Source organism: Myotis myotis, unplaced genomic scaffold, assembly GCF_014108235.1.
Source record: "Myotis myotis isolate mMyoMyo1 unplaced genomic scaffold, mMyoMyo1.p scaffold_m19_p_2, whole genome shotgun sequence".
Lineage (NCBI taxonomy): Eukaryota > Metazoa > Chordata > Mammalia > Chiroptera > Vespertilionidae > Myotis > Myotis myotis.
The window spans coordinates 12924261-12942056 of record NW_023416324.1 but is presented as its reverse complement, the minus strand read 5'-3'; the positions used below and the strand labels follow the sequence as shown (position 1 = coordinate 12942056).

At 50.4% G+C, this 17796-nt stretch overlaps 1 protein-coding gene across 3 annotated transcripts; it reads left to right on the top strand.

The window, feature by feature from the left end:
- The first annotated feature begins 107 nt into the window (after positions 1–107).
- On the top strand, positions 108–17335 carry HTR1D (5-hydroxytryptamine receptor 1D). 3 transcript variants are annotated; one of them, XM_036351318.1, is made up of 3 exons: positions 116–218; positions 11409–11533; positions 14242–17335. In XM_036351318.1, exon 3 carries the CDS (start codon positions 14826–14828, stop codon positions 15957–15959), a length of 1134 nt encoding a protein of 377 aa, XP_036207211.1. In that variant the 5' UTR covers positions 116–218; positions 11409–11533; positions 14242–14825; the 3' UTR covers positions 15960–17335. The 3 variants fall into 3 exon arrangements, with proteins under 3 accessions (XP_036207210.1, XP_036207211.1, XP_036207209.1); XM_036351317.1 differs by lacking the exon at positions 11409–11533 and having other exon boundaries at positions 108–218; XM_036351316.1 differs by lacking the exon at positions 11409–11533 and having other exon boundaries at positions 124–218; positions 14131–17335.
- Positions 17336–17796: the final 461 nt, after the last annotated feature.

Here is a 17796-nt window from a genome sequence, read left to right as displayed (position 1 = left end):
CGGGCGCGGGAAGGGGAGCGCGAGACCGAGCCGCAGGGCGCTGGGAGGGGCGGAGGGAGCGCGGAGGGCGCGGGCCGGGAAGGGCCCGGGGCAGCGGGCGGGAGGCGCCGGGAGCTCGGCTCGGTGGCTGCGGCGGCTGGCGGTGAGACTAGGCGCGGCGCGTGGAAGCAGGACTCGGGCGGGCGAGCCGGGGGCCGGCACCTGCGTGGCGGGAGCGGGTAAGCGCTCGGAGTCTGTGCGCCGGGGAGGGGCGCGCCGGGGCCCCGTGCGGCTCGCAGTGTGGCCGCCGCGGCCACCCCGCCGGAGCCAGGGCGGGAGAGGGCGCCTGGGCTCGGGGCTCGGGGCTCGGGCCTCGGCCACCCGGGACGTCCCACCTCCCGGCGCCTTCGGGCGGGAGGCGCGCGGGGAAGAGGGCCCCGGAGGACCTGCCCCGTCCGAGGGGAGCGTCCGGGGCGCCGTCCAGGGTCCCGGGATGGAGGGTGGGCCCAGGCTGCGCCCGGAGGCAGCTGCGGGGTCCCGGGCGCGCGTTCGGATGCGGGTGTGGACGCGAGGTCTGGTAGGGGCGGGAGGCGCGCCCCCCAGGTCGGGGGCTGCGACTCCCCTGCGTGGCCTCTGCGGCCGAGGGGAGCGGGCGCTGCCCCCTGCCGGCCAGGTCGGGGTGCGGCGCGGCGCGGGGCCGCCCTTTCGGGAGGGGAGTTGAAGGAGCGTCCAGGATGGAACCCGGGCTCCAGACCAGCAGCCCGGTGGGCCCGGGCTGGTTTTGTGACCTTGGGCAGGTCACTGCATCTCTGCGAACCTCAGTTTGCACATCTGTCAAGTGCAGGGTATACTTCTCCCACCCTGCGAGACTCGGGGGATATATGAGATGCCCTAATGGATGCCTTTTTATAAACTGTAAAGTTCTGAACAGATGCTAGCTAATCACATAGCATCAGGACTGGAAGGGCACTAAGAAATCTGCTTTATTGCAGGTGTGGAGAGTGGGAATAAATCTTTCCCCAGGTCACACTACTTGTGAGAGAATATAAGGCTAAAGCCCCCCAGCTCTGGGGAGATGCAAGGATTAAGAGTAGGGACCCTCTGCCTAGCTGGTTTGGCTCAATGGCTAGAGCATTGCCTGCGGACTAGCCGCAGGGTCCTGGGTTCGATTCCGGTCAAGGGCACATGCCTGGTTTGCGGGCTCAGTCCCCAGTGGGGGGTGTGCAGGAGGCAGCTGATCAATGATTGTCTGTCACCATTGATGTTTCTATCTCTTTCTTCTTCTCTGAAATCAATAAAAATATATTTTTTTAAAAAGAGTATGGGCTTTCTATCAGACTTGGCCGCATTACAAACCAGGCTTGGCTATTTACTAGCTGTGTGACCTTGGGAAAGCCCTTAACCTCTCTGAGCCGTGGTTTCCTTCCATGTGAAGTGGGGATAAGAATGTCCGCCTCACAGGCTTGCTGTGCACATCAAATGAGGTCATTGTTCAGCGCAGCCTCTCAACCTCTTCCTGGGACTTGGCCCCCAATGTGGGTCTGTACTCTCCCCTGGGCTACATAGCCACCGGCCAGGGTCTCAGCCTTCCTTCCAAGGACATTGAGGGCCCTTTACAGACAGCAGCAAGCAAGGCCACTTGGGCAGCTGGGCCTACTCCAGCCTTTGATCCTGTCCAGCTGGTGGGGAGGAAGGAGTGGTCTTTGTCCTGGAGGCATCCAAGGAAGCCAGGACCTAGAGCAGGGGTCCTCAAACTTTTTAAACAGGGGCCAGTTCACTGTCCCTCAGACCGTTGGAGGGCCGGACTATAGTTTAAAAAAAAAAACTATGAACAAATTCCTATGCACACTTCACATATCTTATTTTGAAGTAAAAAAACAAAACGGGAACAAATACAATATTTGTATTTGCATGTGGCCCGCGGGCCGTAGTTTGAGGACCCCTGACCTAGAGGGTCACATAGGAGGGAGGGAGCTGACCAGCTGGACCTGACTGGTAGGGCCTAGGGCCTCCTCTCCTCCCCATAGTGCCCAGTGCAGGCCCAGGAACGCAGGGGTGCTTCCTCTGAGTGCCAGTCAGGTCATCCCGTGTCTCCCAGGCTGCAGGTGGAGGACTGGTCTTTTTGGCGACTGGGATGTGAATCTGTGCTGAAATACAGAATCTCAGAGCTGAGAGTTCCCAGGATCTAAGAAGTTCCTCTCATTGCACAGATGGCTCCCGTCCGAGGCCCCCAGCGGGGCGGGGGTCTGCCCAGGTCACCTCTGTCCTCCAGGAAGCTGAACTCAGCAGACAGTGTTCAGTCTTTACCTTTCTAGCAGCTGCCCTGACACCACTGACCACTCCCTTCCTCTGGGAACACTCTCCTGGCTCCTGCAACTCAATACTGTCTATTTTGCCTACTGCGTCTCTGTTTTTGCAGGTTCATCCTCCTTTCTATAGCCTTTAGCTCCTCTCCTCTCCTAGCAGACACTCTCCCTGGGTGGTCTCGTCCACCCCATTGGCTCCAGTGACTACCTCTCTGCACATGACCTCATAGATGTATGTTTCCAGCCCAGAACTCTCAGGCCGGTGGCAGATAGGGTGAAGTGCTGAAATGAACCTGAAGCAGGGAAGATCTAACAGAGGATGACAACTACTTTATGTTGGCTGGTCAACGCTTCGCCTAAGAGGTGATATTTAAGGGGAGCAGATGGTAGGAAATGAGGTCAGAGAGGTGGCTGGTTGGGGGGTGGGGGTTCAGTTAACATAGGACCTTGTGGACCATGGTGTGATTTTTTAAATTTTATTCAGATATGGGAGCCCTGGAGAGTTTCAGACAGGAGGGAGAGAATGCTGTTATTTCTCCAGGGCTCACGTGAGCCCTGGAAGAGGAGTCGCTCTATATCTTTTTTTTTTTAATCTTGTGTTTTTGTTTTTTGGGAGTTGCTCTATATCGATTGCAGCCTACAGTGCTCCCGGCACTGGAGGGGGAGGGGGTAGCTCCTCAAGGAGCTTCCACCACAGGCACAAACAAACCTGGAGTCCGGAGGGTTAAAGGAGGGAGATTTTGCATCTGGTTGACAGGGAAGGCTTCCTGGGGGAAGTGGCTTTTGAGAAGGGCCTCAGAGAACGGAGAGCAGATTTCAGTAGACATGTATGAAAGAGAGTGGGACAGATTGCTCTCCCAGGCAGAGGGCAGTCTGTCAGCCTGAACCAAGACACAGATGCCCCAAATGTGTGTAGAGAAGGCAGGGAAAGGAGACAGAACCTATAGAGCAGCGGTTCTCAACCTGTGGGTCGAGACCCCTTTGGGGGGTCGAACGACCCTTTCACAGGGGTCGCCTAAATACATCCCGCATATCAGATATTTACATTACAATTCATAACAGTAGCAAAATTACAGTTATGAAGTAGCAACAAAAATAATTTTATGGTTGAGGGTCACCACAACATGAGGAACTGTATTAAAGGGTCGCGGCATTAGGTTGAGAACTACTGCTATAGAGGAGGGAGTCCAGGCTGTCCAGAGAGCAAGGTCCTGGATTTGGCCACTTACTTGCTGTGTGACCTTGAGCTGGTTGCATTGCCTTTCTGGGCCTCAGCTTCCTCATTCATAAAAGAAAAGTAATTGGTTACATGCTGAGTGAGAGAGAGAGGGAGGTAGGATTCTAGATGTTGGGGCTGGGTGGATAAGCCTGCCAAGGAGCAGACAGGAAGGACTGGGATGGATGAGGAAGATGGTGGCTCGATTGAGGTGGGGGCCCCTGTGGTACATCCAGGAGGAATGACCAAAGGACATTTGGGGCCAGAGGTACAGGGTGTCAAAGGTAAGACCGCAGTGTTCTTTCATTCAACTTTTGAGTAAATCCTTCCTGAACCACGGTAAGTATTAAGCCCAAAACCTACAGCTGTGAACAAACCAGTCTCTGCTCCCAGAATGGACCATCTTGAGGGAGAGAGCCCCACGGCATTGGGCTGCAGGATACTGAGAGACACGCATGTCAGTCATAAACGTAAGGCACCTGTTGGACAGAGGGGAGGGGACCCCATTTGGGTGGAAAGAGTAGACACATTTTAGCCAAGAGGAGACACTTGAATTCGATCCTGAGGTTGAAATTGGAATTGGGCAGGTGGGTAGGAGGAAGGATACCCTACACAGAGGGCACTGGGCTTCATGACACAGCACACGTGTCCCCCATCCCTCCAGGAATCAGGTCCAACAGGAAGACAGGCAGTCAGCCAGTGAGCCCAGTTGAGGGGAGTCCAGTGTTAATGCGTGATAAGGAGACCAGTGGGGTGGGGAGGAGGGAGTGATCACTACCATTCCTAGGATCCAGAGGAACCTCTCTAGGGTTGGAGGAGACCAGAGGAAAGGCATTCTAGATAGATGGAATGGCCTGTGCAAAGGCTCAGAGGCGTGAGAGAAACATAGTGTGTTCGCAGAAGGAAGTCTCAGCCAGGCTGGAGGTGGGCTGTTTAGCTGAGTGCACGTGAACAGAAGAGAGGGAAGTGCTGGGCTGTGCAGTCTCTGGATCAGTGAGCAATAGGAAATGAAGAAATAGGGGTTGGGGTGCATGGAGCGAAGGGTTCTCCAAGCTCCCGTCCTGTGGAGTAGGTGTCTTTGGCCACAGTTTCTCTTCTCTTGCGGATTCGATTTGTCTGCCGGTGCCCAGACGCAAAGCCACCTTCAGAGGAGAATCTCGGGGTTGCCGCAGGGTACCTGTCTCCTTTCCCAAGGCCCTCTTCTCACTCTCATGTCAATCAATCACGCCTGTGGCCCCAGGTTCCAGGCGAGCTTCCCCGGGGCCACCGCAAGTTTTTCTAGAAGCAGGGCCCACATCTGTGTGGCTCATGCCAACATGTGGCTTTAAGCACATAGTTACTGAGTGGATGAGGAAAAAGCTGTTGAGATGGTTGAGGCTCCAAGAGGTCGAGGAATTTGCCCAAGGTCACAGAGTTAGTGATTGGCAGAGCTGGGAAGCAAATTCAGGCTACCTGACTCCAAAACCTGGGCGCCTATTCATGGCTGGGTGGTGCCTCCCAGCAGGGAAAGCAGATGGTGAGTAGCGGGATGGGATCCTATAAACACTAACAAATTCGGTGTTTAATTTCTAGGAAATGAGTTCCTATTGTTAGTACCTTGTTTATTCGGTCTGCAGAAAACAGCCTCTCCTCTGTCCTGGAAGTGGTTTAGCTCCCCAGCTAAAGTGCCCTCTGGGAACTCAGACAGCAGCATCTGTCGGGGAGGGGCAGGCGCTCCAGGGCCAGAGGATACAGCCCTTAAGGGTTCTTGCAGAGTGTGGTCTGCCCTGAGAATCTGCTCTCAGAATTACTCCCTTACTGTGGAAACTCAAATGGGAGATGTGTGTGTTGGGGGTGGGGGGGTAGGGGGTGGGGTGGAGGGGGCAAGGGGTTGAAAATGCCAAAAAGCACATAATGTGAAACAGATGTGGGAGCCTCTGGATACTTCTGTCGTTCATCTCCAGTTCCTGCTGCAAACTGGAGGCAGTAGGAGTGGCTGATGGGAATCTGAAGACTTGGGCTCTGCCTGTAACTCACTGTGTGACCCTGGGCAAGTGTCTTACCCTCTCTGTTTCTTCTGTCCATGAAGGAGTCGGGCTAGGTGAGGAGTCCTGACACTCTGACATCCTTCTGAACCCTAGGGTTGACCCTACTATTATCCCTCGCACAGCTAACTCCCTGTGGCCCATGGGAGCTTGCTAGAAATGCAGAATCGCAGGTCCTGCTCCAGACCCTCAGAATCAGAACCTGCATCTCCCATAAGGTCCCCCGGGAATGCGTGTGCCTGTCCAGTGTGAGGAGCACTCAGGAACCACCTTCCCGCCTTCTGCTGGGGCTGTGCTGAGTGCTGAGTGAAGATGTCTGTGCACCCTCCCATCAGCAGAGAGAGACCCTTTCAAAGGAAGTGATGAAGCCTGGCATACAGCAGGTACCGGTACCGGCAAAGGCTTTTTGAATGTGTCCAGGCGTGCGTGGGGTAAATATCTGTAGAATGAGGAAGGGAGTGGAACTGACTTTACTCAGCACTGTATGAGCGGTGGAGCATGGAGTCGAGTAAGCCCAGGTTCCGGGCCTAGCTTGGGGATGTAGGCAAGTCCTTTCTCTGGGCCTTGGCCCCCCCCCCCCCCGCCTCTCCCCCCCCCCCCCCCCCGGGAGGTGGGAAGAATAATAATAAGGCTTCAGAGGGTCATGGTCAGACTTAAATGAGTTGATACAGGAGGAGCTCTTGGAACAGTTCTGGTTCATAGTAAGCTCTTAATAATGTTGGCCATTACTTTACAATTACTGCTCTTCCAGCTGCCTACCTGTACTGTCTCAGCCCTTTACCTGGATTGCGTTGATTTCTCTGAGAACAGTCTCAGAATGACCCCTAGAGGGCGATGTCACCCTGTTGAGAACCACAGGTTCTAGAGCAGGGATACCCAAGAGAACTATAATGGAAGCCACAGATACAATTTTAAATTTAGAAAATGTAGAGATAGCCAAGTTAAAAAAAGTGAAATTAATTTCAATTATATATTTTATTTACTCAACATATCCCAATCATTAACATGTAACATATAAAAAATGATTAATGAGCCGAAACCGGTTTGGCTCAGTGGATAGAGCGTCAGCCTGCGGACTGAAAGGTCCCAGGTTCGATTCCGGTCAAGGGCATGTACCTGGGTTTCGGGCACATCCCCAGTGGGAGGTGTGCAGGAGGCAGCTGATCGATGTTTCTCTCTCATCGATGTTTCTAACTATCTCTCTCCCTTCCTCTCTGTAAAAAATCAATAAAAATATATAAAAAAATGATTAATGAGATACTTTTCATTCTTTTTTGAACTCAGCCTTTGAAACCCAGTGGTTTTTACACTTACAGCACATCCCAGTGGCCACATTTCAAGTCTTCAATGGCCACAGATGGGCAGGAGTGGCTGTTCTAGAATTTCTTAGCTCTGGCTCTCATCCTAGTTATGCCACCTTTGTGGCCTTGGGCTAGTCGTTTTACCTCTCTGGGCCTCAGTTTTTTGTTTTTTGGTTTTCATCTTTAAAATGGGGACTAACTCTGCCTCAAGGAGTAGTAGGTATTAGGGGCAGATGGTGAGCGTTTAAAACCCCTTTGCCCACTTCCTCACCAGCCTCATTCTCTCGGCCAGGGCTAGTCCATGCTGAACGCAGAGGGCGGCCTGGGTGGTAGAATCACTGAGCTGAGCTGGGAGGGACGCCCAAGCTTTGCTCTGCGGCCTTGTGCAAGTCACCCACCTCTCTGGGCAGCGGCAATCTCAGCTGATTGGATGACCTCATTTGAAAAGTTTCTTCTAGCCCTAACCGGTTTGGCTCAGTGGATAGAGCGTCGGCCTGTGGACTCAAGGGTCCCAGGTTCGATTCCGGCCAAGGGCATGTACCTTGGTTTCGGGCACATCCCCAGTAGGAGGTGTGCAGGAGGCAGCTGATCGGTGTTTCTCTTTCATGATGTTTCTAACTCTCTATCCCTCTCCCTTCCTCCCTGTAAAAAATCAATAAAATATATTTTTTAAAAAAAAGAAAAGTTCCTTCTAGATCATGTTTGCCAGGGAGGGGCTGTTCATTGTAACTAACTAGAATTAATGGAGCAGTTACTCCATGGCCGGTGTTTGCTCTTAAGCTCACGCAAACATAATAGCAGTTTGAGGTTGGTGCTGTCACTGTCCCCTTTTTCCACACGAGGAAACTAAGCTCAACAAGGTTAAGTGACAAGCTCCTTTTGACCAGCAAAACGGACGCCGAAGGTCGTTAGGCACGTAACCATTACTTTTTTAGGGAAACTTTTTACAGAAACAAAAGTACCCCCAAAACAAGTGTGTAACCTGACGCATTTTCACACAGAGAACACACCCAGCTCAAGAAACAGAACATGACTTGTGCCCACAAGCCCCCTCATGCTTCCTCCCAGTCACTGCACTCCCTCCCGCAAGGGCGTGACGCTGGCATGACTTCTGTCGGCGTAGGTCGGTGTTGCCTGTCCTTGAACTTGATGAAGTTTGAATCACATATGGTGCATAATGGCTGCTTCTGCTCAACTTTATGTCTGCGATTTCCTTTCTGTGGCTGTGTGTAGCGGGGAGCTGGCTCCATCCCCAGTGATATACAGTGGCGTATAGTGAAGTGTTCTGTATGAATAAGCCACGGTGGATTTATCCATTCTCCTGCTAATGTCTGCCTGGGCGGTTTTCAGGTTGGGGTTGTTAAATAGTGCTGTTGCCAGCAATTCTTGCACAAGTCTTTTGGTGGACATACATGTTTTTGTTTGTTTTAGAGCTGAGAGTGGAGGTTTGGGTTCAGAGGTTTGGCTCCTTTTAATTTTCTACATTTTCCAGATTTTATAATTAGAGAAACAAAGGTGAAAGATGGACTTGCCCAAGATACTGGTTAGAGCCCTGGCGGGTGTGGCTCAGTTGGTTGGGCGGCGTCCTGTGCACTGAAAGGTCACCGGGTCGATTACCAGTCAGGGCACATGCCCGGGTTTCGGTCCTTTGCTCTTGCTTCAATGTTTCTCTCTCTCTCTCTCTCCCTCTCCGTTCCTCCCTCCCTAAAACCAATTTAAAAATCTTTAATTAAAAAAAGGATAATGATTAGAGATCAAAACTTGCACTCAAATATAGATCCACAGATGGATAGATATGGATAGACACACGCACAACACACACCCATTTAACATTTTCAGAGCTTTTCCCACATCTATTATTTTTTATTTCACCCTCTTACACCCCCGGCAGATAGACGCGCTGCCCTGGTTTTACTGAGGAGAAAACGAGGCTGTGGGAGGTTCCAGGAGACAGAAAGATGAAATAACAGCTGTGGATGCACTTTGCACAAGCGGGAGAACTCTGCAGATTCGTTTCCCTGCGCAGGGCTTGCTCATCCGTACCACACAGCTTCCAAAGAACAGACAGATGCACAATTCCTCAGTGCGGATTATTCTACGGCAACAAATCTTTATCACAGAACCTTGGGTTTTTTCCTCCAAAAGGAGGCTGGCTTCTGAGGATACATTAAACCCATCCATCCTCTTTGTTTCTGGCAAAGTTTTATGACTCAGTTAAAATCGAGATCCTTTGGAAAGGGAAGGCGCCGGTCTCCCTGGGTGGGACGCCTTAGGTAAGAGTGATCAAAGGAAGGTCTGCTGTGAGGCCGCCTGGTGAGGCATGGTTTCCCTCCTTCACTGAATCCACATGGCAGTTCTGGGAGAAAGGTGCTGTTAACCTCAGCTTACAGACCAGCAGGAGTAGCCAGGAGGTGGAATGCATCGCCTCCGCCCATAGTAGGGCCTGCTTGGTGGGAAGGAACTGAGAATCCTGTCTTATTGCTGTTTCTCAGGGCCTGTTGTGTCCACTTGAACTGGCTCAACTAGGAAAAGTACGCGTTGGTACCGCTGAGGCTTCCTGGTCACAGGGGTCACAGATGGACCTCTGAGGGTTGGGAGGATCGTTTCTGGGGCTGAAGGCTCCTTCCTCCTCCTCTCCTGGGGCAGGGGGTCCCTCCCCACCCCACCATCCCCGCTCCTTTCTCTGCTCCGTTCTCCGCCTCTTTCTGCTGATCTGTCTTCTTTGTTTATTTATGGCTTTTCTGCTCTCCCAAAACTTGCCCTGGATTTGGTCATGGCTGTGGCCCGACTCCAGCCTCAGGATCCTTAGCTTTCCATCATCTGTCTGCCCAGCATTTCCATTCTACATCCCCGAGAGAATCTGCCTGGTTCATATCGGGTCACATATCCATCCTGGTCCAGTCAGCTGTGGTCAGGGGTGGCCTGTGGAACCATTTGGGATGGGACTCAGGTCTGTGTGCCTGCTTTTCCCCCCTGCATCCCTCTGCAGTGGTGCTGGAGCTGGGGATGCATGGTGTGCTGGGGTCCTGTGATCTGGACGCCAGGGGAGAGGCTGCTGGGCTGGGGAGAAGCTGAGGGAAGTCCAGCTGTGCTGATGGCTTCCGGAGTGTGGTGGGCAGGGGAGAAGCTCCCAGGCCTGGCGGACAGGTAGTTCTGAGAAAAGCAGACTTCATCACTGAAATGGACAGTGTCGCCTTGTTTCTGTAAGGGAAGAGACCTTGTTGGAGACCTGAATATGGTTGAACACATCACAGAGAAACCGGAGAAGTCATCATTTACTCTGTTGGGCATCTGGATCCATGATCTTATCAGTTTCTTCCCCAACTCCTGTGAGGTCTGGTTTCTCATCTCCATCCCCAGGCTGTGCAGGCCCAGAAAGCTCAAGTGACTTGCCCAATGGCCACAGAGAGAAAGTGGAACAGAGATTGGGGCCTGAGCCTGCCTGACGTAAAACACATGCTTCTCACTATTGCCCTCCATCTTTGTTACCATGGTAACATTTGTTCAGGACTCTACAGCATATCATATTCATGATCTTCTGGACTATTCAGCACCCCTTTGGGACAGCACAGCTTATGTTCCCATTTTACCTCGGAAGAACTGATGGTCAAAGAGGAATTGTGACTTGCCCTCGGCTACCTGCTGGTCAGTGGCAGAGCTGGGACCAGAACCCACATCTTTGGGACTCAAATATATCAATAGGTATTAATATGTCAAAATATAGCAATGTTATTGCTAGTAGTGTGGATATATATATATATACATATATATTAAAAGCATAATATGCAAATCAACTGAATGGCCGAACAGCAGAACAACCATCTGGACAACCTTACGGATGAAGCCGGGGCTGCGAGGGCCGAGGCAGCCAGGACTGCGAAGGCCTACTCTTGCATGGATTTTGTGCATCGGGCCTCTACTATATATATAATGTACAGAATTGTTGAAGAAAAACAGTGAATATATCATCCCCTCCAAAAGTATATATACATATAACACACATACAGATTAAAGAAGAAAAATAAACACCCATGTACCCTCCATCACCTTAAAAAATAGAACATCATTGTCCAGCTGGCGTGGCTCAGTGGCTGAGTGTCGACCTATGAACCAGGTCTGATTCCTGTCACGGACACATGTCTGGGTTGCCGGCTCAATCCCCAGAAGGGGGAATGCAGGAGGCAGCCAATCAATGATTCTCTCTCATCATTGATGATTCTATCTCTTCCTTTCCCCTCCTCCCTGAAATCAATAAAAAGATATTAAACAACAACAAAAAAATAGAACATCATTGATACCTTTCAAACTCCTCCACAGTTATATTCCTGCATCCTTTCCTCTCCAGGTATAATTTTATATTTAATGTTTGCTTGCTTTTCCTCATGTGTTGCCACATATTTATACCTCTAAACCGTTTGTTTCTTGCATGTTTTTGACTTTGGCCCTCAGCGTTATGTTGGTGAGAATGCGTGCCGCTTTGGTCTACCAGTTTTGCTCCTCTGCAGCACCTCATCGTGGGAATATGCCCCATCCCATCACGCTGTTGATGGATGTTGGGGTGGCTTCTTGTTGTCTATTACAGCCAGTGCTACCGTGGCCGTTCCGGCTGCTGTCAGCTGGGGAACACCTCCAAGAGTGTCTGTCATGCATACCTGGGAGTGAAATTACTGGGCCGTGAGGTAGTCACCACACAGTTTGCTTTATGAGGTAATGCCAAATTGTTTGCTAACGAGGCTCCTCCAGTTTAGACTCTCCTAGTGGTAGCTGACAACTCCTGTTGCCCTACACCCTCATGAATGACATGACATGATCAGATTGGAAATGTTTACCCATCTGTTGGGTGAGAATGGTCTCATTGTTGTTTTAATTTGTACTTTCTTTCTTTTTTTAAAAAAATATATTTTATTGATTTTTTACAGAGAGGAAGGGAGAGGGATAGAGAGTTAGAAACATCGATGAGAGAGAAACATCAATCAGCTGCCTCTTGCACGCCCCCCACTGGGGATGTGCCCGCAACCAAGGTACATGCCCTTGACCAGAATCGAACCTGGGACCCTTCAGTCCGCAGGCCGATGCTCTATCCACTGAGCCAAACCAGTTAGGGCTGTACTTTCTATTTTATTACCTGAGGTGTGATGGGAGAGAGATCATTGACTGTAGCGCTACAGTCTGTATCTCCAATGGTAGCTGGATTATGGGAAGTTCCCCCAACTGTGTTCAGGATGGGGAAGGACAGCAGGCAGGAGGGGCCGGGGAGGGGGACGCAGAATGGTGAGGCTTCTTGCAGAGCTGCAGCCAGCATTTCTGACCGAGCCCATCCATCCCGTCCTTCTTCCCAGGATGTCACCCACCAGCCTCTCGGGACTTTCGGAGTCCACGCCTTTCCCTGGAATGAGGTCATTGGAATGCCTGGAACCCAAGGAGTGACCGAGGCATGGGCTTGTGGGGCAAGCACACCAGCCTTCCGTGAAAAATGACGGCGCCTCTCGCCCAGACTGTCTGGAAGGAAGAAAATTCCAAACAGTCCAACCCAATTTCGCATTTTCCATGTGAACCAAAGTGGGAGGAATCTTTACAGAAACTTCTGGGGTGGGGCAGGAGGGATCCTATTTTCACCTACTACCCGAGATCCCAACCCAACTTCACTCCTGGAAGCACATGTGCCTTAGGCCTTTCTTCCTGAATTGAGACAGTGTGGAGAAGAATGGAAATTTCCACTCCCACCTGGGTGACCTTGGGCAGGTGACATCACCTCTCTGAGCACTGGCTGGCTCTTTGTCAGTAGGGGGCCATGTTCCCGCATCACAGATCAGGTGACAGCTCCAGGGCCAACTCTGTGCCTGGAACATACCAAGAGCCCCATGAAAGAGATTCTAATAATATTCTTCAAACGGTGGGAATATTTTGGAGCAGGTGGCTTAAGATTGTTTTTTGTGTTTTTGTTTTTTTAGAGAGAATTTTGTAAGAGTTTATTTGAGCTGAAACTCAAGATTGGTTTTCTTAAATTGAGACTGTTTTCGCTCCTCTAAGCAGATATATTTTTTTAATTGATTGATTTTATTTTTATTTATTTATTTATTTATTTTAAATATATTTTATTGACCTTCTCACAGAGAGGAAGAGAGAGGGGTAGAGAGTCAGAAACATCGATGAGAGAGAAACATCGACCAGCTGCCTCCTGCACACCCCCCACTGGGGACGTGCCCGCAACCAAGGCACATGCCCCCGACCAGAACCGAACCCGGGACCCCCCAGTCCGCAGGCCGACGCTCCGTCCACTGAGCCAAACCGGCCACGGCTAATTGATTGATTTTAGAGAGAGAGAGGAAGGGAGAGAGGGGGAGACACATCAATTCATTGTTCCACTTAGCTTTGCATTCTTTGGTTGATTCTTGTATGTGCCCTGACTGGGGATCGAACCCACAACTTGGCAAATCGAGACGAAGCTCCAACTAACTGAGCTACATGGCCAGGGCTCAGCAGATATTTTTAAAAGATGAAACACCCGTCCCGACCGGTTTGGCTCAGTGGATAGAGCATCAGCCTGCGGACTGAAAGGTCCCGGGTTCGATTCTGGTCGAGGGCATTTACCTTGGTTGTGGGCACATCCCCAGTAGGAGGTGTGCAGGAGGCGGCTGATCGATGTTCCTCTCTCATCAGTGTTTCTAACCCTCTATCCCTCTCCCTTCCTCTCTGTAGAAAATGAATAAAATATATTTAAAAAATTTTTCACCATGAAAAATGTTCAGGGTTTTCATTTCTTTGCTAACAAAATGGTGTTTTGCTTTTGCCTTTGGGGGGAAGGGGTTTAAGAGTCAAGCATGCTCACTCCAGGAAATTTGGAAATTTCATAGAATAGAAGAAAAGTCACCCCCCCCCCCCCTTCCCAATTTCTAGAGAAACACATCCTAACAATTTGGTATCTTTCCTGGCCTGGCCTTTTTTTTTTTTTCTTTTTTTTTTCCCCCCTCTTTTCTTTTCCCTGCTTTTCTGTGCACAGGGTTGTTTTGTTTAGTTTCCACTGAATAAATAGAAGGATTTCTGATTCACGATTTACAGAGCTGCTTATGTGTCCTTGTAACAAGCCTGTGATGCTCCCAACAGCGATGATACTTTCTCGCTCTGGGAATTGTGGGGGCGGGGCGCATGGCCCTGCCCGATGCTCAGGACACTTTGGAGAATGCCAGTTTCGCTGCACCGGGGCGGCGCTAAGCAGTATCCTTTTACTCCTCTAGTTAATCGCAAGTGTCTCACTTGTTCTTCTAGAACCTAATTCTCTATTTTTCTTCTTTTTAAAACCCCAGAACTCAGAACATGTGCCCTTCTCCATGAACTCCCAGGGATCCGTTTGTTTTGCCTTCTCCCAGCTCATGCATTCTTCGAGTCTTGGTAACTGGAATGTTTTGTCTGTTCAGGCTCACAACCATCAGTGGGACAGGAACCAACGTCAAGTACCTCATGATGCGTCCAGACGAACCTGGGAAAACTGGGAGCTGCCGTCTGGACTTCCTCTGAATCAGCTGCTATTTCTTGGTGTCTCTAGTTTTAAAAGCTCCCCAGGGGCAACCTGAAATCCCCTACGGTCTCAGAATAGGATGGGGAAGGGATTCTGAAGTCCCCATCAAACATGTTTATCTCACAAACCTCGGAAGGAGCCACAACGCCAAAGGCAAGAATCTCAGGGCACTGCCCACACTGGTGTGATACCCTGACCCCTGTCTAACAAAGCCAGCATGTGTCCGGTGGGCCTGGCCATGTGTGGGGCAGCGTTCCAGAACAGCGAGACATCCCGGCATTCATCTGGTTTAGGACAGACCTTTAACTACCAGCTGGTGGCCACCTCAGTGTTCTTTAAATAGTCCGGCCTTGAGGTCTCTTCACTGTGGTCTGTTCTGATGCATGGCCCCACCAGTATGAAACAGGATGACTTTGTTCTGTGGGCGAGACAACTGTGAAAGCGGCAGCTGTGTGTGTCGGAGTCTATGGAGAGCCACCTAGAATGTCCCCGACAAACCAGTCGGTGGAAGGCCTTCTGCAGGAGGCCTCCAACGGGTCTCTGAATGCTACGGACACTCCAGCAGCCTGGGACCCGGCGACCCTGCAGGCCGTCCAGATTTCTCTTGCTGTGGTTCTTGCCATCATCACGCTGGCCACAGTCCTTTCCAACGCCTTTGTGCTCACCACCATCTTCCTCACCAGGAAGCTCCACACCCCCGCCAACTATCTCATTGGCTCGCTGGCCACGACTGACCTCTTAGTCTCCATCTTGGTCATGCCCATCAGCATCGCCTATACCATCACCCACACCTGGACCTTCGGCCAAACCCTGTGTGACATCTGGCTGTCTTCTGACATCACGTGCTGCACGGCCTCCATCCTGCATCTCTGTGTCATTGCTCTGGACAGGTACTGGGCCATCACGGACGCCCTGGAGTACAGTAAACGCCGGACCGCAGGCCATGCGGCGGCCATGATCGCCATCGTCTGGGTCATCTCCATCTGCATCTCCATCCCACCTCTCTTCTGGCGGCAGGCCAAAGCTCAGGGGGAGATGTTGGACTGCCAGGTGAACACTTCCCAGATCTCCTACACCATCTACTCCACGTGTGGGGCCTTCTACATCCCGTCTGTGTTGCTCATCATCCTCTACGGCCGGATCTACCTGGCTGCCCGGAACCGCATCCTGAACCCACCATCCCTCTACGGGAAGCGCTTCACCACAGCCCAGCTCATCACAGGCTCTGCGGGGTCCTCCCTCTGCTCTCTCAACCCCAGCCTTCACGAAGCGCACTCTCATTTGGCCGGCTCTGCTCTCTTTTTCAACCAGGTCAAAATCAAGCTTGCCGACAGCGTGCTGGAGCGCAAGAGGATTTCCGCGGCTCGGGAAAGGAAGGCCACCAAAACCCTGGGGATCATCCTGGGGGCCTTTATCATCTGCTGGCTGCCCTTCTTTGTGGCATCTCTTGTCCTCCCCATCTGCCGGGACTCCTGCTGGATCCACCCAGCCCTTTTCGACTTTTTCACCTGGCTGGGCTATTTAAACTCGCTCATCAATCCCATCATCTATACTGTGTTTAATGAAGAGTTCCGGCAAGCATTTCAGAAAGTGGTCCATTTCCGGAAAGCCTCCTAGTCTTATTTGGTGGTGACTCTGGCTATCGTTTGTGTCCTATAACCCAATTGGAATGGCCTTTTTTTATTTCACCTGAGATTTGGGTTAATCCTGATATTTGGGGTTTGGGTTCAATCCACAGAATTGTTGTGTGTTTTTTTTATTCCTGTTGTCTTCTTGACTTCTAAGCCACCAAAAGCTGGGAAGCTGAGTGAAAGGGGACAAAGACTGAAGATTTCACTTAGCATAATATTTTCAGGGTTCATCCATGTTGGAGGAAACATGACCCATCGGGTTCCCCATTGATGCAATTCAGGTGGGGAACTGACTCTGTGGGAAGAGCCAGGCTCAAAAGCGGGGCTTTCTGGTCTACCAAAGTTTTTTTATGGAACTCAAAGGAGGGTGGATGAGATTAATGGCCTGAGTTGAAAGAATTTGGAGGGAGGAAGGAATCTCCATTCCATGTGGCACCTTCATTGGAAAATAACACCAAGGGATTTCATCCTCTGATTCCTTCTCAGATGGAATCTCCCCCCGTTGTTCATTTAAGGTGATAACAATGTAGAGTGACAGAGAGAGATTCAGAACCTGGGGGCAGTGGAGTGGAAAGATTGGAACCAAATCAACTATCTTGCTCCCTTCCTCCTTCTCCAATATCTCTGCACCCTATGAATGTTCTGAAGCTAAAACCCACAATCACCCCCACTGAAGTAGATTGACAGGCTTTGAACCCACCAAGGTTTGAGTGGAACACCATTCTGATTTTTCCCCCTGAATTTTTACATGCCATTCTCATTAGAGATCTTAAAAATGTTGAGTCTTATCAAATAAAAAGCATGAGACACCATGATCAGTAAAGTCTTTGAGTAATTTTCCCCCTCTCCCTGGATGTAGAAACCTTTCAGTTCAATTTTGTCTCCAGCATTTATTGAGTACCTACCACATGCCAGGCCCTGTGCCAGAATCCTGGCATTTGTTATCTCATTGGAACCGCCTAACAATGAAAGTCAGTGTAATATGATGACTAGAGCAAAGGATCTGATACCTCAGTTCAAATCCAAGGACTACCAATTTCTATCTGGGTAACCTTGCACAAGTTTCTTAATCCCTCTTTGCCTCACTTTCCTCAACTGTAAAATGGCAATAATAATAGGTATGTTATTGTATATTTTATTTATTTTTAAAATTTATATTTATGGTTGAAAGTATCACAACAATGTAATAATACTTGACCCCTTCCTCCCCACTTTCACCTCCTCCTCAGACCTTCACTGCACTGTTGTCTGTGTCCATGGGTTATGCATATATGCATATAAATTCTTTGGTTAATCTCTTCCTGCCCCCTCTGAGAATCGTCAGTCTGTTGCATGCTTCCATGTATCTGGATCTGTTTTGTTTGCCAGTTTATTTTGTTCATTAGATTCCACACATAAATGAGATCATGTGATATTTGTCTTTCTCTGACGGGCTTATTTCGCTTAGCATAATACTCTCCAGATCCCTCCACGTTGTCTCAAAGGGTAAGAGATCCTTCTTTTTTACAGTTGCATAGTATTCCATTGTGTCAATGTACCACAGCTTTTTTAAAAATATATATATTTTATTGGTTTTTTTACAGAGAGGAAGGGAGAGGGATAGAGAGCTAGAAACATCGATGAGAGAGAAACATCGATCAGATGGCTCCTGCACACTCCCCACTGGTGCCCGCAACCAACGTACATGCTCTTGACCGGAATCGAACCTGGGACCCTTGAGTCCACAGGCCAACACTCTATCTATTGAACCAAACCGGTTAGGGCACCACAGCTTTTTTTTTATCCATTCATCTACTGATGGGCACTTGGGCTGTTTCCAGATC

Bases quoted from the DNA above. Each gene is read 5' to 3' on its own strand.
- HTR1D (XM_036351317.1), top strand. From the start codon at position 14,826: ATGTCCCCGACAAACCAGTCGGTGGAAGGCCTTCTGCAGGAGGCCTCC.